This window comes from Myotis yumanensis, unplaced genomic scaffold, assembly GCF_028538775.1.
Source record: "Myotis yumanensis isolate MYYU_CA2020_CCGP unplaced genomic scaffold, mMyoYum1.0.hap1 SCAF_11, whole genome shotgun sequence".
Classification (NCBI taxonomy): Eukaryota; Metazoa; Chordata; class Mammalia; order Chiroptera; family Vespertilionidae; genus Myotis; species Myotis yumanensis.
The window spans coordinates 11131662-11149266 of NW_027223762.1; the positions used below are offsets into that span (position 1 = coordinate 11131662).

At 58.2% G+C, this 17605-nt stretch overlaps 2 protein-coding genes across 9 annotated transcripts in view; one reads left to right on the forward strand and one right to left on the reverse strand.

Annotated features, from left to right (window-relative positions):
* The window catches only part of DRC1 (dynein regulatory complex subunit 1), a 31704-nt gene extending 24360 nt beyond the window's left edge, over positions 1-7344 (forward strand). For 3 of the 4 annotated variants that reach the window (XM_070428842.1, XM_070428844.1, XM_070428846.1), the window contains exons 12-17: positions 705-794; positions 1342-1425; positions 3840-4066; positions 5176-5319; positions 5656-5758; positions 7124-7344. In XM_070428842.1, the coding sequence (XP_070284943.1) occupies positions 705-794; positions 1342-1425; positions 3840-4066; positions 5176-5319; positions 5656-5758; positions 7124-7186 (711 nt within the window). In that variant the 3' untranslated portion in view covers positions 7187-7344. The remainder of the gene's footprint in view (positions 1-704; positions 795-1341; positions 1426-3839; positions 4067-5175; positions 5320-5655; positions 5759-7123) is intronic. The other variant, XM_070428845.1, reaches the window with a different exon arrangement.
* A 517-nt stretch (positions 7345-7861) lies between these two features.
* OTOF (otoferlin) overlaps positions 7862-17605 on the reverse strand; it is a 71929-nt gene continuing 62185 nt past the window's right edge. For 3 of the 5 annotated variants that reach the window (XM_070428851.1, XM_070428847.1, XM_070428850.1), the window contains 14 exons: positions 16966-17102; positions 16707-16841; positions 16229-16366; positions 15527-15654; positions 15252-15422; positions 14261-14421; positions 13461-13603; positions 13022-13110; positions 11554-11652; positions 11098-11339; positions 10771-10949; positions 10572-10672; positions 10113-10314; positions 8660-8746 (listed from right to left, as the gene is read on the reverse strand). In XM_070428851.1, the coding sequence (XP_070284952.1) occupies positions 10134-10314; positions 10572-10672; positions 10771-10949; positions 11098-11339; positions 11554-11652; positions 13022-13110; positions 13461-13603; positions 14261-14421; positions 15252-15422; positions 15527-15654; positions 16229-16366; positions 16707-16841; positions 16966-17102 (1904 nt within the window). In that variant the 3' untranslated portion in view covers positions 8660-8746; positions 10113-10133. Of the gene's footprint in view, positions 8747-10112; positions 10315-10571; positions 10673-10770; positions 10950-11097; positions 11340-11553; positions 11653-13021; positions 13111-13460; positions 13604-14260; positions 14422-15251; positions 15423-15526; positions 15655-16228; positions 16367-16706; positions 16842-16965; positions 17103-17605 lie in introns of all 5 variants that reach the window. The other 2 variants (XM_070428848.1, XM_070428849.1) reach the window with 1 other exon arrangement.

Sequence of the window (17605 nt, forward strand, 5' to 3'; positions counted from 1 at the left end):
CCTGCATGCATGTTAGCAGAACCCGCTCGGCTCAGGGAAGGGGCTGCCTCGGAGCTGGTTCAGCTGGGGGTGGGGTGGTTACCAACGTGATGGGTGTTTCTTTGATTTTAGTTTTGAGGTGATGGAGGAGATGGAGCGAGGCCAGCAGCCTCCCAGCCCTGGGGGCAGTTGGGACCGTTTTCTTGGGCCCCAAGGCTGGCTCCTGGCCCGGAGGCAGCTCCTGCTGAAGGAGGTGGCTGGCAGGGGCCCCCCTCTCGGTCCCAGGTCGCTGCCAGTGGCCCCCTTCCCTCTGCCTGCTGCCCCCTCTTTGCCTGCTGCCCCCTCTCTGCCTGCTGCCGGGCCCTGCAGCTCTGTGGGGACTGGCATGGCGGTGAAGGGATGTTGCGGGTGGGAATCTGTGACTGGGTCAGGTCAGGGCTGCTGTGGGCACCTCGGGGGTTCACCCAGGGACTTGTGGGTGATGAGCCAGCACCCTCCGAGGTGGGGGACCGAGTCCGTGGTGAGGATCGGCTCTGTCCCCGGGACGGGCTCCGAGATGTCCCTCGAAGGCCTTCCCCTGGGCGCCCGCCGCCTGGGCCCGTCCCGGGGCCTCTGCTCCGAGGTCGTCCCTGCCGGTTGCACAGAGGAAGCTGCAGCCCGGGCCTCGCTCCTGAGCGCTGCCTCTGAGCGGAGATGCCGTGCCCGCCCCCCCCCCCCCCCCCCAGGGCTTCCTCATCGAGAGCAAGCTGCTGAGCCTTCTCCAGCCCCTGGAGAAGAGCGAGTGCTACCTGCTGAGGCTGGATGCCATATTCTCAGTGAGTCCCACCGGGTGGAGTGGACATGGGGTGGGGGGTGGGGGGAGCTTGTTCTAAGGCGGCCGTCCATGTTGTCCCAACCTGGCCTCCACCCCATGTGGGTCTCCCAGGGCCCCCCTGGGCTCACCGTCCCTGCCAGCCTTTCCGTGCTCTCCATGCAGCCAGCCGGCCTCGGAGGCCCTTAGGTCTCGCCCGTCCCTGGCCTTTCCCCTGCCGGCTCCTCTCCCTCGTGGCCCAGCACTCAGGCTGCCGATTCTCCCCCACAGCCCTGAGCTCAGATGTGGGCCCAGCCCCTTAGCACCCCTGCACCCCCCAGGCCTGTGTGGGGCAGGTCCTGACTCTGGGCCTTGACTCCGTCTCGATGCTGGTGTCCCCGGTTCACTGGGCTGCCCCATGTGGAATGGCCTCTACCCCGGGCCACGGCAGGTGCCAGGGAAGCTGAGGGCAGCCAGCCAAGCCTCTTGCTCCCCGGAGCCGAGGGCCCGCCACGCCCTGCCGCAGGTGGACTCCTGAAGTGGTGTTTGAGCGTCTTTCTGTTCCCCCTCAGGCCCTTGGAGTTGAGAGTGAGGACGACTTATATAAACTGGTGAATTTCTTCCTCAAATACCGAGCTCAGCATCTGTCCAGCCAGGTGAGGTGAGGGGCCATGGAGAAGAGATCTTCTCCATTAAATCTTCCTGGAAGCCCCAGAGGCACTGCGACCACTGAATGATTTTTAGAAATATATATATATATTTTATTGATTTTTTTCAGAGAGGAAGGGAGAGGGATAGAGAGTTAGAAACATCAGTGAGAGAGAAACATTGATCAGCTGCCTCCTGCACACCCCCTACTGGGGATGTACCCGCAACCAAGGTACATGCCCTTGACCGGAATCAAACCTGGGACCCTTGAGTCTGCAGGCCGACGCTCTATCCATTGAGCCAAACTGGTTAGGGCTGAATGATATTTTTAAAGAAACAGCGAGGGTTTCGTGGCAGGGAGAGCTAAGTCAGCATCGCCTTTATCAGTATCGCCTTTTCTGTTTGCAAAGGGAAGGATGGCTGGGATGAGAGGATGGCCTCACACCGAGGCCCTCCCTCAAAGCCAGGCCTTCCCGGTGAGATCCAGGCCCACCAAGTGGTCAGTGATTGGTCCGTCACACTTTCCTGTGACGCTGACCCATTTATGCCTGTCTTGATTGTAATGGACTATTTTGAGAAAGTCATCATGATAAAAATGTAAGATTTTAATTTAAAAATTAAAAACTTGAATTTAAAAGGTGTTTTTGTATTACTAGCCCCTAATATAATAGTCCCTTGATATGCTTCCAAAAAAGAGTTGATTGTGTGGACAGAAGCCAGAAGCCGTAAAGAAGAAAACTCATAGCGCGCAATGCCAGAGCAGGCTGTGGCCGCGAACCGTTGCTGGCTTCTGCCTATGGGCTGCAGGCACCGAAGCAGGTTGCACAGTAGAGGGGTCTTGGGAAGAAAAAGAAAAAAAGGATATATTTGAGTGTATTAAAAAAATTCTGTAGGGTAAAAATCACTATAAGTAAAGTTAGCTGTGAAAAATACTTTAAACTCATGACAGTTAAGGGCAAATTTCCTTACTATATAAAGAATTCCCACAAACCAATAAGAAAAAGACCAACAACTCAATGGAGCAGACAAGAGATCAGAACACCTCCTAAAAGAGGCAATACGAATAACTTTTAACCACACACAAAAGATAATGAGGCTTTCTTGTAACAAGAGAAATGCAAATTAAAACTACTCAAATATATTTTCACCCGTTGGGCTGGCCAAAATCTGCAAGTTTGAGAACAGATAGCAACGGCTGAGGTGGGGGAAACAGGCGCACTCACAAGTGGCTAGTGGGAGTGTGAACTGTTGCAGCTCCCACGAAGGCAATTTGGCAGCACAATGACAAAACCGCACGACCTCACTCACCGTGCAAGTCCACACACACACACACACACACACACACACTTGAAATATGTTTATTGTAGCTTACTCATTGCAGCATTATTTGAAATGGCAGAAGACTGGAGACAACCTGAATTTCCATCATATGGTGCATCTACACAATGGATTGGATAATAGATGGTGAATCTACACAATGGATTAGATAATAGATGGTGCATCTAGCCCAGTGATGGCGAACCTTTTGAGCTCGGCGTGTCAGCATTTTGAAAAACCCTAACTCAACTCTGGTGCCGTGTCACATATAGAAACTTTTTGATATTTGCAACCAGAGTAAAACAAAGACTTATATTTTTGATATTTATTTTATATATTTAAATGCCCTTTAACAAAGAAAAATCAACCCAAAAAATGAGTTCGCGTGTCACCTCTGACACGTGCGTGTCATAGGTTCGCCATCACTGATCTACACAATGGATTAGACGGTAGATGGTGCATCTACACAATGGAATACTATGCAGCTGTAAAAAAAGGAACAAACAGTTCTTTGTGTATTTATTCGATAAGATCACGAAGGCTTATTGGTAGTGAGAAAAGCAGTGCAGAATCATGTATGTGGGTTAGTACCACTTACGTAAAAGTGGGATGGAAAAGTATGTGCTTGTATGGACATAGTGTGTCTTTGAAAGGATAGATAAGAAACTGGCAACGTGGTTTGTCTGTGGGAAATAAACGGAATGAGCTGAGAAACAGCAGTAGGAGGAAGACTTTTTGAAATTTAAAAATTAAAATAGAACTTGTGTAGTCTTATGATTCAAAAGGAGACATATACCATGCAAGCGTTATGAATACAGTGAGAGGAGCCCCTGCGAGCCCTGATTTAGAAATAGAGCGTTATCATTGTTCTGAAGCCCCCACGTGCCTCTGCCTGGTCCCATCTCCCTCTTTTCCACTCTTTCTCCTATTTCTTTCCTAGTGTAAATGCCTCCCTTTGATCTTTTCTGTAACTTCTATACAATTTTTCTCTGTTTTTTTTTTCTCCCCGTCTATCTTTATACACACATGTTTGTATATCCCCAACCCATCGTTCCCTCGGGCGCCTTTCCCCAGATCAACCCCTAGAATCTGTCACCCCCTACAGGAGGGAGAAATGATGCCAGCACTGGAGCCAGTCCCCAAGGGAGAAGAGGAGGAGGAGAAGAAGGACAAGGAGGAAGAAGAGGAGGAGGAGGAGGAGGAAAGTCTTGAGGAAGAGGAGGCAGGAAGTCTTGTGGAAGAGGAGGAGGCCTCCACTTCTCCCAGGCTCATCCACCCCAACGATGTCCTTAAGATTCTGGAGGCCTTTGTCAAGGGTCTGAAGAAGCCCAGGTGAGCTGTGGTGCGGAGGTCTTGCCTGACTGGGGAAGCTGGCTGTGAGGCGGGGCCAGGCAGGTGCCAGTGAGTGGAGAAGAGGCTGCTGAGCAAGGACTTGGGGGAGCGAGTAAAGGGATGTCCAGAAGGAGGGCCGGAGGAATCAGTGGGCGCTATAACGAAAGAGCTGGGGCGTTGAAGCAATTCCATTCACCTTTCGTTCATCCATCTACTCCTTTATTCGAGTCCGCTATGTGTAGGCCCCGTGGGAATAACACCTCGTGATCAGAACGATGGTCAACGCATTTGCAGGGTGTCACCTTGCTCAGAGGAGGATGTGGTCAACTCCATTTGGCGCGTCAGGGAGGGCGTTAGGAGCGGCTGGCCCCGGAACTGGGTTTTCTTAGCTGGGTAGAGTGGAGGATGTCACAGCCTGGGGAAAGGCCTGGTGGAATCATGAATCATAACGGGGAGGTATGGCTCGAGTGTCAGGGTCTGGTTAGAGGGCTGGTGGGTGGGAGATCTCGGAAAGGCTGCCTACTGTGCGCCCAAGACCTTGGTCTTCACCCTTGGGTGGACAGAGCTAGAAACAAACCTTCAGCAGCGGGGGAGCCGGGGTTAGACTTGCATTTTGGAAAGATCATTTTGGCGACGGGGAGGGGATGATGTTGGCTACAAGGAGTGCGATGGGCAGCTGGGAGGTGCTGTCCTGGATCAAGGCTATCCTAGAGGGGATGGAGAGGCGATGACAGCTTCTGAGAGCTGTTTTGGATGCGTTAGTGAGAGAACCCGGCACAGTAATGAGCTCAAAGCCAGTGAGGTAAACTGACAGAGGAAAAGGGTGGATAAACTCCAGCGGTGCTCCCACAGGTGACAATGGCACCGGGAGTCAGGGGCAGTGATGATAAGCGTGTGTCCTTTCTGAGTCTCCCGTAACCCGATTAGCTTCTGTCAGCGGTCGCCAGCCTTTCAGACCTCGTGGGCCACCGGTTGGCTTGTATAACTGATCGGGAAGGTGACGGGTGGAAGGGCAGTAAGTCTGTGAGGGACAGGCACTGTGACTGGAGTGCCTGGGGGCCTGGGTGGTGCCAGCTGGACTTGATGGCACCAGTGCCCTTAACCTTCAGGGACGCTCGGGCACCAGTGAAGTTGCAGAAGGCCACGCGCGATAACTCCAAGGACTCCGACTACTGGAAGGCCCTGGCCACGGTGATCCCTCGCTCCAGGCAGAACCTCTGGGACGGTCTATACGCAGCCCTGGAGAAATACCAGTGAGTGTGTGTGTCATGGCCCAGAAGGAAGCTGGCAGGTAGTGGGGAAGGATCCCGCGTGGAGCGGCCGAGTGTGCCGCCTCCCTGTCCATGAACTCTTGGGGAGGAGCTGCCTGGGGCAACTGCTGTTGGGGGGTGGGGGGCAGTGCTGGTGACTGGCCCTCTGGCCCTGCTCCCCTTGTCCTGTCGCGGCCAGCCCCGCTCTTCCGGGCAGGAGGGCTGCTCTGGTGGGTGCGGCTCCTGGGGTCCTCTCCCACCTCTAGCTGAGCAGAAACAGGGATCTTTGGCAGAGGATGGAGGAGGCCATGGGTGTCTCACGGATTTTTCTGCCCAAAGCCTGGTCCTGATGCGGAGGGCGGAGCTGCTGCTGGAGTGCAACACGCTGGAGCAGCAGAACACGGAGCTGCAGCAGCTGCTGCAGAAGTACCTGGGCTCCAAGGTGGGCGGGGCCCTCGGGGTGGGCGGGGCCCTGGGGTGAGGGCAGGAGGCGGGGTGGGAGCAGAGGGGGGGATGCGCCCTGGGGCTGATATTAAGACGTGAGGAGCCCCCTCCCCTGCTGAGGCAAGCACGCTTTGAGACGCTGGTTGTCAGGTGCCTGCTGACCATGACAGCGTGGTTTGGGCGCCAGCTGCTCCTTGCACCCTCTCAGGAGCAGTGCAGGGCCCTGAGGTGTCAGCTCCCTGAGCCCTTCCAGGCAAGGTTCCTACTTCGGTCCTCACCACCATCTGTGGGAAGAGGAGGCAGAATGCTTCTCCCCCTTTCACGAAAAGGAGACTGGTGACTTCCCAGAGCAGGGCCTCTCCCCGCTCTGCAGCCCAGGTCGTCTGGCCTGGGACGTGCCGTGGGCAGAGGAGGCTCCAACTGGGGCAGATGTCCCCTGGCCCCCATGTGTGCCCACTCCCACGAGAGTCGGGCAACACGGCCCGACAAGAGGGGGGATCTCATTGACTCTGCTCCCTCTGGTTCGTAATAGTTCGTTGCTGGCTCTGACTGGTGGTGGGGTGTCCTTCCCACGGTGCTGAGGTCATGGGCCAGGGGGGTCGTGACACTGGGCTGAGCATAGTTCCTCTGCCCTCAGCTGTGGCTGTGAGAGGTGACAGGCCAGGCACTGGGGCTGCGCGGCCCAGTGTGGTCTCAGGCTGCAGGCTGCCCCAGAACAGGGGACGTGGTCAGCTTGGGTGTCATGATGACCCCTTGACCGTGACAGGATTAAGACATTTGGGGACCATGTGGTCCACCCTTCAGTCGATGCTACTGTGTGTAAGAGGACGGGGAGGAGGTGGGGAAGTGCAGGGCTAGACTGGGGATGGGGTGGCAGGCGGAGAGGGGAGAGAATTTAAGACAGTGGTTCTCAACCTTCTGGCCCTTTAAATACAGTTCCTCATGTTGTGACCCAACCATAAAATTATTTTTGTTGCTACTTCATAACTGTAATATTACTACTGTTATGAATCGTAATGTAAATATCTGATATGCAGGATGGTCTTAGGGGACCCCTGTGAAAGGGTCGTTCGACCACCAAAGGGGTCGCGACCCACAGGTTGAGAACCGCTGGTTTAAGAGGATGGCTCAGAGTGGGAGGTTAAGGACATCCCCCTCCCCCGAGGTGAGCAGCTGGAGCAGAAGCCCAGCAAGAAGCCCTGGAACTTGGCTTCTGAAGGAAGGCAGCTGTGGGCTTCCCCAGACATCCGGGAGCATTCGGGGAGGGAAGGCATGTGGAGATGCAGAGGCCTGTGGGAGACCCCCAGAGGCCATGCAGGGGCCCCCCGGGAAAACGGGATGACCTCCACGCCCTCTCTTCCAGATAAACTCGGAACTGCAAGTTCCTCCGACGCAGGTGCTGCCGATCTCCACAAAGTCCAACTAGGCCCGAAAGGATGCCGTCAGCCGGGCACCTGTGCGGGCGCTTCTGCCGGAGCCGCACACATGCCTGGGCGCTGCGGGGCGCACTCTGCCTTCCCCAGAGCTGCCACTGCACGGTGACACGAGGAGTTACCTGTATCCCACAGTCATGATTAAAGACTTTAGAACGTTGTGGCTGGATCTTTTTAAAGAGGTCAGGTCCGGGAGACCGGCCCTACCCCCACCTCTGTGTCCCGGGGGGGGGCTTTGTCCCGGCCTCAGATTGTGGCACGAGAGCAGGGACGTTGCTGGGAGAGGCAGCCCAGGCCGGTGGCACGGGGCTCCCTTGTTGTTTGGGGGGGCAGTTGGTATCTATCTGTGGAAGCTGGAGCTTTTGGGCAGCTTGTAGGATCCTCAGCTTTCACTCTGTCCTTGGGCCTGCAGGACCCTTTGGTTGAGCTTTTGGGGCCCCCGGGTGCCCCCTGGGCTGTGGTGTGAGGCTCCTCCCGTGGGCAGCCTGGGCAGGTGGCCCTGTGCCTTAGGCCTGCCTTGAACCCCGGGCCACGAGGCCACCCACAGGGAAAGCCAGAGGGGCCGGCTGGTACCGAGTTCGCCAACCTCCGAGTGCCCACCGACCCTGCGCCCCACTCCCGACCCCCCACTTGAGCAGACTCGCCAGCTCCGTGTTGGATTTCTTTTATTAAGAGAAAAATCACCACTCAAGAAAGGAAAGACAGCCAAGTGAAACCCAGCTCACGCAGGCAGGGCAGCACTTCCAGTACAAAGGCCCGCTGCCGCTGGAGGGCCTGGAGAGGCCCGCTGGGCAGGGCGGGGAGGGCACTGGCCTGGCAGAGGAAGTTCTGGGCATGGATAAAACCTCACAGCTGGGCAAGGGGGGTGAGTAAACGGCTGCCCCGGCAGGGGGAGGAGCCACCCCCAGGGTTAGTCGGAAGGTCTGCCCACTCGTGTAGGATAAAGCCTGGTGGTGCCACTGCCCTCACAGGCTATGTCCGGGGGAGTGGGTGATGCTTTTTGCTCATATTTTTAGAAAGCCCTGCGCACTGGCCCATGCATGATTCTCGGATAATTTCATTAAAGCTTTAGTCCTTGACTGGAAGGCCTGAGGGAGGGTTTGGGGTGGCTTCCTCTGGAGCCAGGGCCTGAAGAAGGGGGGTGCCTCGGCCAGGTGGGGCAGACCCCCCACCCACAGGCAGGACCAGAGGGGCAGGGCCCCGCGAGCAGCTGGCTTGGGGAGGAGAGGATGTGCAGGGGGGCCCCTGGGACCCGAGGCCTGGAGGGTGGACAGGGGCTCCCGAGGCTCCCCAGGGAGTCTGGAAAGCCCACGCCAGGGGAGGGGCAAACGCACAGGCCCAGGAGGGGCGCCCCGGGGAGGCTGCGGCGACCTCACGCCCCCAGGAGCTTCTTGACCATGTAGCCGGGGAGGCTGTAGAGGAAGAGGCCCAGCATGAGCAGCGCCAGCAGCGCCAGCACGATCTTGATGATGAGCCACTTGTACCGCGTGCAGATGAGGTACTTGATGGACTTGAGGGGGTTGAGGAACCAGACGAAGGCGGTGTCGGGCCGGCTGGGGGAGGGGAGCTGCGGTCAGACGGTGCATCTCCCGGGGTACCCATCCCTCAGCCCTTCTAGACCCCAAGAGACCCTGCCACGGCCCCAAAAGGCGTGAGTGCTGGAGACAGGGTCGGAGCCATTGCTAAGCACCGGGTTCGCTGCCTACATTCCCTTTGGCAGGACCCTCGGCGTCCCCTCTTCCTCCCAAGGCCTAGCTGGCACTTCTGGGCTTTGGGCAGCCCCGAGCCTCCACCTGGACACCAGCAGCCATGGCAGCTCGCCACCCAAAGGGGCAGCCGCAGCCCCACGGGCAGTCCTGGGTTTAGGGAGCGCCTCTACTCAGCAGGTCACTGTACAGGGTCCCCTGTCCTCTCTCGGTGAGACCAGTGTTTCTCAACCTCTCCCCCTTCCTGAGGATCAAGCTTCTGTCCAGGATCCGAGGAGCCCCAGGGGGGCGCCTGCCACCCTCACCGACCTGCGCACGGTCAGGGGTGGTTGCTGCTCTACCTCCCGAGTGGCCTCCTAGCCCAGAAGTGCTCACTAAGCTTTACATTCTGTTGTTTGTGTTACAAAGCAAGAGGCTTTACGGAATGTCATGATCTAAAGTTAAAGTATGAATGTGCTTTTCAAACTCCTGCCTGCCGGTGCCTGGAGGATGCAGATGGCACTCCTAGCGCTGTGCTCAGCACGAGGAGGGGGGGCCTGCAGAGTGGGGTGTGGGCACAGGGCACCTGGTTTCCAGTCCCAGCTGGGACAGGCATGTTAGCGCCTCTTTGAGCCTCAGCTCCTCACTTGCACATGGGTTAGCAGTGGACCCTGCTTCAGGGTTGGTGGAAGGGGAAGTGAGTCAGTGACGGTGCCTGGCGCCGAGCCGTGCTCAGCAGATGTTGGCCACTAAGATGTTGGCCTTGGATGGAGCTGCTTATCGTCCTGCAGGGTGGAACACGGCTGGGGGTTGGCAGCTGGGTGATGCAGGAGCTATCCAGGACTCGCCGGCCAGGGCTAGCCCAAACCTTCCCCTCTCCCTACCACATCTCAGCCTCTTCCTGCCAATGCAATAGGGTTAGTCTGTCAGGAACGTCACTGGGAGAGGAGGCGGCCAAGTTTGAGGAATGCTGGGTTGGCAACTTGGAAACCTGGGCTGAGTCCTAGCTCTACCCCAGTTTGCTAGGGGATGCTGGGCAAGTTATCTCACCTCTGAGGCCCAATATGTAATCATGTAAAATAGTCATTTCCAGTTCTGAGAACCCATGAAAGCGTTTGAAAGTTCCTGTGTGTGTTCACATGTGTGTGCACAATTGTGTGTGTGCTGTGTGTGTGTGTGTTCCACATGCTGTCAAGCTCCTGAGCCCCAGGTCCAGAGGAAGGGGGAGGAGTACCAGCCCCAGAGGATGCCGGGCTCAGGCCCCCAGGATCTTCTTGACCAGGTAGCCAGGCACAGAGTAGAGGAAAAGGGCGAGGAGGAGGAGCAGCAGCGTGAGCAGCAGCAGCTTGAGCAGCAGCCAGCGGTAGGTGTGCCACAAGAAGTAGCGGGCAGACTTGAGAGGGTTCAAGAACCAGATGAAGCTCGTGTCGGGCCGGCTGGAGCAGAGGAGGAGCAGAGGGAGCACCGAGAAAGGACACACAGGGTGAAGGCTCAGAGTGGCAGGGGGCCGAGCCAAGAGGGGGCCCGGCCAAGAGGGGGCCACCCTGGGCTGAGGAGTTCCCAGGAAGAGAGAAAAGGGTAGAGGTGCCTGCAGAGTGGGGGCAAGAAGACCCAAAGGTTCTGGCCCTTCGTTCCTGGTGCAGTGCCCCCAGGGACCAGCATGGCCGGGCCTCCGGGCGGGCAGGGCACTCACTTGGGTTTCTCTAGGGGGTCAGGTTCGTTGCGGGCAATGCCCACTGGATTCTTTTCCGCCTCCTCCGCTGTCAGTAGATGCAACTCTGCCTCCACCTTGCCCTGCAGACAGAACAGAGCTGTCCTAGTGCCTGGGCCAGGCGCCGGACCCCAGCTCCGGCTCAGCCCTGCCCACCGCCCGAGCAGGGGGTGGTGCCCACCGTGAGCTCAAACTCATCATTCTCATCTCGGGCCAGGAGGGGCCACCAGCCTTTGACACGCTTCTGCTTGAAGATGGAGACCAGGGGCACGTCCACCTCGCCCGTGGCCATCTCCATGGTGCACTGCTTGGCCGTCTTCGCGCCCCGGGGGAACCGGTTCAGGTCCAGCTCGATGGCCCCTGTGGCAATCTCAGCGTCAGCACGGACGGACAGACGGACTGGTGGGAAGGACCCCCCAGGGTGGGTGGGTTCTCCCTGCCCCTTCCTCCCCCTCCCCCGCCCTCTCTGTCCCCAGTCCCAGTCCCTAAGCCCCGCCCAGCCCTGCACCCAGGAAGTCGTCGGCGGAGAAGTGGTCAGCGTCCCAGATCTGCAGGGTGAGCCGTGCTGGGATCTTGTATTCGGTCTCATCCCAGGAGAACATGGACTCCTTCTTGGAGATGACGATCTTTTCCTCGGCAGCCAGGTAGTCGAAGGGGAAGAGGTAGCGCCAGTTGAAGTTGCCCTCGCCGGTCAGCGAGTGGTAGTGGACGTCCGTGTCCTGCTTGTCCTCCTGCTGGCCCTTCAGCCACCTGCAGGGAGCCACCTGCTCAGACCTGCAGCCACCCCACCCCATGCTCCCCTCACGCTGCCCCACAAACCTGGGGATCCAGCATCTCTCCTTCCCCTCCACTCTCTCAGCCCCTCCCATCCCACAGCTCCCTCTGTCCTGGCCCTACCCCTCCACCCCCCGCCCCGGGAAGGGGGCTCACTCTGTCCAGCCCCCCAGCCAGGGCCTTCACCCACCCCCGCACAAAAATGTCGCTGGACTTCTCCCCAGTGAAGAAGTCATCGTCCTCCAGGACCACCTCATCCGTGTTCCACACGATGACCCGCAGCTCATACCTGGTGGGGAGAGGTGAAGTTACAGTCGGCGGAGGGGGGGATGGGAGGGAGGTTACCCCAGGATCTCAGGGCTGGGATGGGCAGGGGGCTGGAGCTGAGCTGACAGAAGTCCCGGGGACTTGGGCTGAGCACGGGGCCTGGACAGTTGGAGCTAAGAGAGTAGAGGAAAAGGAGAGATGTGGGTCCCCAGGTGTGAGAGGGCCAGCCAGTCAGTACAGCTGCTGTGAGCAGAGCCCCAGGGGAAGCCAGTCTGGCTGGACCACCGGGACCTCAGCACCCTCCTGGGCAGGGAGGTGGCTCAGGGCAGGGAGGGGCAGGGCCGGCTGCTGGGGGCGGCTGAAGAGAGGCCCAGAGAGTCTGGAGCAAGGTCCTTGTCTCGGGGGCCGGAAGCTCATTCCAGTTCTCATAGAAACTCAAGTCCAGCAGCCGGCAGCGGATGCCCTGGAACCCAGTCTCCTTTATGTCCTTGTGCCCAGAGAGGATTTTCCCTTTGAAGTGTAATTGTCATTACGAATGAGGAAGTTACATTTCAACGTCTAGGAGTGAGGTTGAGTCACCCACTAACAACTGATTGGAAGGTGGTTCCTGGAGTTATGCCCTGGACTGCAAGTCCCGGTGACGCCATAGGTTGGGGTGTCCCCTAGTGGCAGGTCCTGGAACAGCACACGGTGGCCCCCGAAGGGGGAGTCTATTTCCAGCAGAATTGTCTGCATAATTTGACTACCCAGAGCAAAATGGAAATACGAGGCTCCTTGTTAAAAAAATCATCAAGAATCTCAAGATGATCGGGTTGGAGCAAGGGTGGAGTGTCTCTGAGCATGAGCCCCTGTGCGAATCCACGAAGCTGGCCCTGGTGCCAGGCCTGAGGGCATCCCAGCTGCCAGGGGACTAGATCCTGCCATTGTCCAGATGGGAGCACTGAGGACCAGGGAGGCAAAGGGACTTGGCCAGGGTCAGCCAGGAGAGGCAGCGGGCTTGGCTCCCGGCCCAGTGCTCTTTCCACTTGACTCTCCCTGCTTCTTCCGGGCACTCGCTCCTGCTCATCTTGGCAGGTGCTTCAGCTAAACCCGGGCAGAGCTTACTGACAGCCTGGTGCGGGGCCGTCCCAGAGCAGAGCAGGTTCTCGGGGGTCTGTGGCTTGTGTGCAACTGTGTATTGTGTGTGGGAGCCCGCATTCTGGTGCGAGTCCACGAGAGGGTGCTAACGTGTGCTCATGGCCAAGGGCAGGCCTCACCACTCTCTGGATGGGTGGGTGTGTTCCCACCACAAGGCCACATGGGGAATGCCAACCGGCCCAGGTGATCTGGGCTGTGGAGGGAGTGGCGAGGGCTGGAGACGGGAAGGATGGCGCTGGGCCCCAGCAGCTCACTTCTTGGGCTTCCGGGGGGAGATGTCCAGAGGTGTCCCGGGGGCCGGCATGTCCATGGGGAACATGTCCACCCACAGCTCCAGGCGGCCCTGAGGAAGAGGGGCGTGCCAGGTCTCCCCGAGACTCCGCCTCTGCTCTCCTCCCCCTCCCGACCTTTGTTCTGTCAGGACCCATTTCATCAATTTCCATCCTTGGATGGCAGGAATTCCTATGACGTCATCAATAGCCAATCACAGCTTCTGAGGGAGACCCCCAGGTATCCATCAGAGCTGATGTGGCGCTCACTCAAGGCAAAGATGTGCCGCTGGAGTTACCGTGAAGGGCCCGGTGGGGAGCTGCCACCAGGCTTTGGGAATGCAGCCAATGGCATGAGCATCCATTTTACGGACCCAGGTTGGGATTCCCCGACCCCAACACCAGAGAACCTCAGGGGCATCACCTGCTCGATTCCCGGCTTGTCAGGGTTGAGCAGCGGCCGCGTCTCCACGTGCTCCGGCACCAGACGGCAGCCCACCCGGGGGATGTCCTCCCAGTGCCGCAGGGCGCACAGCGCCACGTGCTCATCCGTGGGCCCCCTCTGACCTGTGGGTGCCAGCGGGTCAGCTGCACATATGGGCTCAGCAGAACAAGACCTGTGCTGGGCCAGGGACTTAGGCACAAAGAGGCCCCCCGAGCCCGCCCTGGGTTCATACATCTCCGTGGTACTGTTGGGGAAACTGAGGCACGGAGGGAGAAGCAGCTTGCCCAAGCTCTCGGCTGTCCCACAGGGCCCAGAGAGGTCTGTGTCCTTGGGTTCTCTCTGCCTGGGGAACTTGACCAGAGACTCCTGAGGGGGGGGTGTGATGTCAGGGAGGGCAATGCCCAGCATCCGGAAGGCAGTCAACACGAGGTCCCCGCACAGCTCTGCCTGATTCTCTGGGAAGGGCCACGTGGGCGAAGGAGCGGGGACCGGGCAGGGCTTGCAGCCACGTGACCTTGGACTGGTCACTCACCACTTTGGGTCTCAGGTTCCTTATCTATTGAATGGGGAGACCCTCCCTCGCTCAGGATGCTGAGAAGGAGAGAGAAGGCAAGGAGCAGGCAAGCGCTGTGTAGCGTGGGCAGACTGGGCAGAGGTGGGCAGACAGGAGAGGGCCCCGGGCCCAGGAGACCCCAGGCTGGGCCTCCGGGTTCCATCAAGGGAAGTGCGGGTCCCTCCTTGGCCCCTGCCCCCCCGTGGCTACACCCAGGCCCCGTTACCGTTCTCGTCCTCCATCTCGGAGGGCCCGGTGAAGACGCGGTTGGACACCTTCACCCTCCCGGGGGGCCCGAAGTGGGGGCCGTCCACTTTGCCCTCCTTGCACAGGCGGGTCAGGATCTGGCTGGGCTTCATGGGGTCCCGCCAGATATTGTAGCCGTGTCTGTGGGAGGGCACACAGGCTCGTGGGGCTCCGGGGGGCTGGGCCACTCCCAGGGGGCAGCTGGTTATGGCCAGTTCTCTAAAGTTGTCTGTTGCCCTAGTCCAGTGATGGCGAACCTATGACACGCGTGTCAGAGGTGACACTCGAACGCATTTTCTTGGTTGATTTTTCTTTGTTAAATGGCATTTAAATATATAAAATAAATATCACATATATAAGTCTTTGTTTTACTATGGTTGCAAATATCAAAAAATTTCTATATGTGACACGGCACCAGAGTTAAGTTAGGGTTTTTCAAAATGCTGACACGCCGAGCTCAAAAGGTTCGCCACCACTGCCCTAGTGGGTCCCACCTGGGTTCCAGGCTCAGCTGAGGTGCTGGGGCAGCTGGAGGCTGATCCCTCCTGCCCTGGGCTCTGGCCCCAGGTGCCCAGAGCCCCAGTCTCCAGTCTCCCTCCCTGGGGCCCACTTCTCTGAAACCTCAAAGACTCCCATGAGGACACAGATAACCAGAGAGGTTAAGGGATGTAACCAGGGTCACACAGCCTGTCATTGGCAGAGACCAGCCAGATCCCTGCAAAGGGCACAGTGCCGCCTCTCTCTACCCTCCTTGCCCTGCCTCCTCTGTCCTGGAAGCCCCTGGTGGCTCTCTCCCTGTCTTAGACTCTGTCCTGGCCGCGGAAGGCTGTGCCTGGAGCCCGCAGGGGTTCAGGCCTGGCCTGGAACAGAACCTGTGCTATGTCCAGCTTCCCAAGCCCCCTGCTCTGAAGCGTATTTTCAGAGTCAGGGTATAGCAGGGGGGCCCTGCCCGCCCCGCCCGCCCCACCTACATGGAGTAGGTCTGGGCGATGCCGCAGGTGGCGCGGTGCTTGCTGTAGAAGCGATTCTCCAGGTCAATCTTGGTTTCCCCAATGAGGTCATCGGTGCCGACCAGGTCCCAGTCGTACACAGACACTGTCAGCATGGATTCCATGGGGAAGGACGCCTCGATGTCGAAGGACCTGGCAGGGCGGAGGTTGGGAGAAGGGTTGAGGGTGAAGTAGGGTGGGAGGGGTCTGGGCTGGAGAAGTTGGGGTGGGAGGAAGGGGCCCCCAGGAGGCCTTACTTCCCAAAGACAGGGTTGAGCTGCTTGGAGATGTAGTTCTCCTTGTCCCGGATGTCAGTCTTGCCCAGCCGGATGGCGATGTAGGGGTCAGCTTTGCCGTTGATGTCTGCCGGGTGCAGGTCTGTGGCCTGAGGTGGGAGGCATGCTCCTGAGCAGGCTCCCACACCTTCCTCATCTTCCAGTGCCCCCGCCCTGCTCCCTGAGAGTCCCTGATGGTGACGGGCAGGACCCCTGGACCGGGGGCAGGAGACTTGCTGTGTGCCCTCCAGCTTCAGCTTCCTCATCTATAAAAGATGGGAACTAGCCCTAGCTGGCTTGGTTCAGCGGACAGAGCATCGGCCTGCAGACTGAAGGGTCCAGGGTTTGATTCCAGTCAAGGGCACGTACCTCAGTTGCAGGCTCAATCCTGGCCCCTGCGTATAGGAGGCAACCAATCCATGTGTCTCTCTCACATCAATGTTTCTCTCTCTGCTTCTCCCCTTCCCTTCCACCCTCTCTAAAAAGCAATGGAAAAATATCCTTGGGTGAGGATTAACAAAAAATAAAAAATAAAATAATTTTAAAAAGATGGGAACTAGACCAGATGACCTTCAGGTGTGTCCCAGGCAGGGGCTGTCAGTTTTCAGCTGCCTCAACCCTTCTGGGCAGGGGGACTGGGCGACGGGGGAGGGGGCGAAGGGGGGGTCAGGAGGGGAGGCTCACCCGGACCACATAGACTCGGACCAGCACGTTGATAGGGTCGTTGCTGGGGATGCCCTGGAACATGCCGTAGGTGGGGTCGTATCCGGCTTCCCGGGACACATCCTCTGGGAGTGGCACTTTGTACATACAGAGGGAGCCCTGGGCAAGGCAAGCGTGGGTCAGGGTTCGGGTTTCTATGAGCACAGGCGGGCGTGGCACCCTGTGGGGGCAGGGCCTTAACTCTTTGGTTGCTGGATCATGGGGGGGCCAGGGGGTCTGGAGGAAGTGGCCAGGGCAGTGGCAGGGAAGGGGATAAAGTAACCAACTTGGGGAGGCCCTTGGGGCAGATGCTCTTTATCAGTTAGCACAGAAGTCTTTTCATATTTTATCAACCAGTGCCGCTGACAGTTCCACGTGACTGTCAGCCTTGAGCTCAGGCTGGTGTGGTGGGAGGGTGGCCGGGGGCTCAGGGTTCAGGGCCTGGGGCTCCTCGCCTGACCTTGAACCGGCCGACGATGCGCTCCTCCTCGGTGGAGCCATCTTCGTCATCGCACGTCTTGCCTCGAAGCAGGTTGAAGGTGTGCAGCCAGTCCTCGAAGTGGTCGAACTCTGCCTCCAGCTCCTTGGGGTACACCTGAGCCAGGCCGAGCCGTCAGGGGGATGAGGCCTGTCCACCTGCCTCCCTCTTGTCCCATCTGCCACCTCCTGCCCTCAGGGGTGACCCCGCACCCCTGGCAGGGTCTGCCCCACACCCTCACCTTGAGCTCGTCAATCTTGGATTTCTTCTTCTCGGGGGCCTCAGGCCCCTGGCCGGGCCCGGGGCTCTGGGTTCTCTTCTTCTTCTCCTCCTTGGCAGCCTTTGCCTTCTCCTTGCCCTTCATCGGCCCCTTCAGGCCTGGCCGGAAACAGAGAAGGAGGCCTGCTCAGTTCGGGGCAGAAACGATGGAGCAGGAAGGCCTGGGTGGAGATCCAGCTCGCTACTAATTTACTGAGTAATTTCACTTGCCCGGTCTCCGTGTACTCATCTGTGAAATGTAGACAGTACACCCTGGCATGCCCGTCTCACGTGGGTGCCAGTAAGGTCACATAGGGAGTGTGTACAAAGACTGTTGTCATGCCCTTTGACAGAGCAGGGCATGGGGGGTGCTCGCTTTCCTCTCTGGGACTCAGTCTGCTCGGCTGTAACATTATGAGGGTTGTTGCACATCAGCATTTCCCAAAAGGCATTCAGTGGAACACCAGGTGTAGGTGTTCTTGTAAGGCTTTTGAAAGAAGGGCAGCATGGTCAAATGTGTTAGGGAAATATTTCATATCTTCCTTTTAGAGATTTATGGTAATGTTTGTACATTAAAGGCACTGAGAAGTCCTGCACCAAAAGACTTACTTTTCACATTGAAC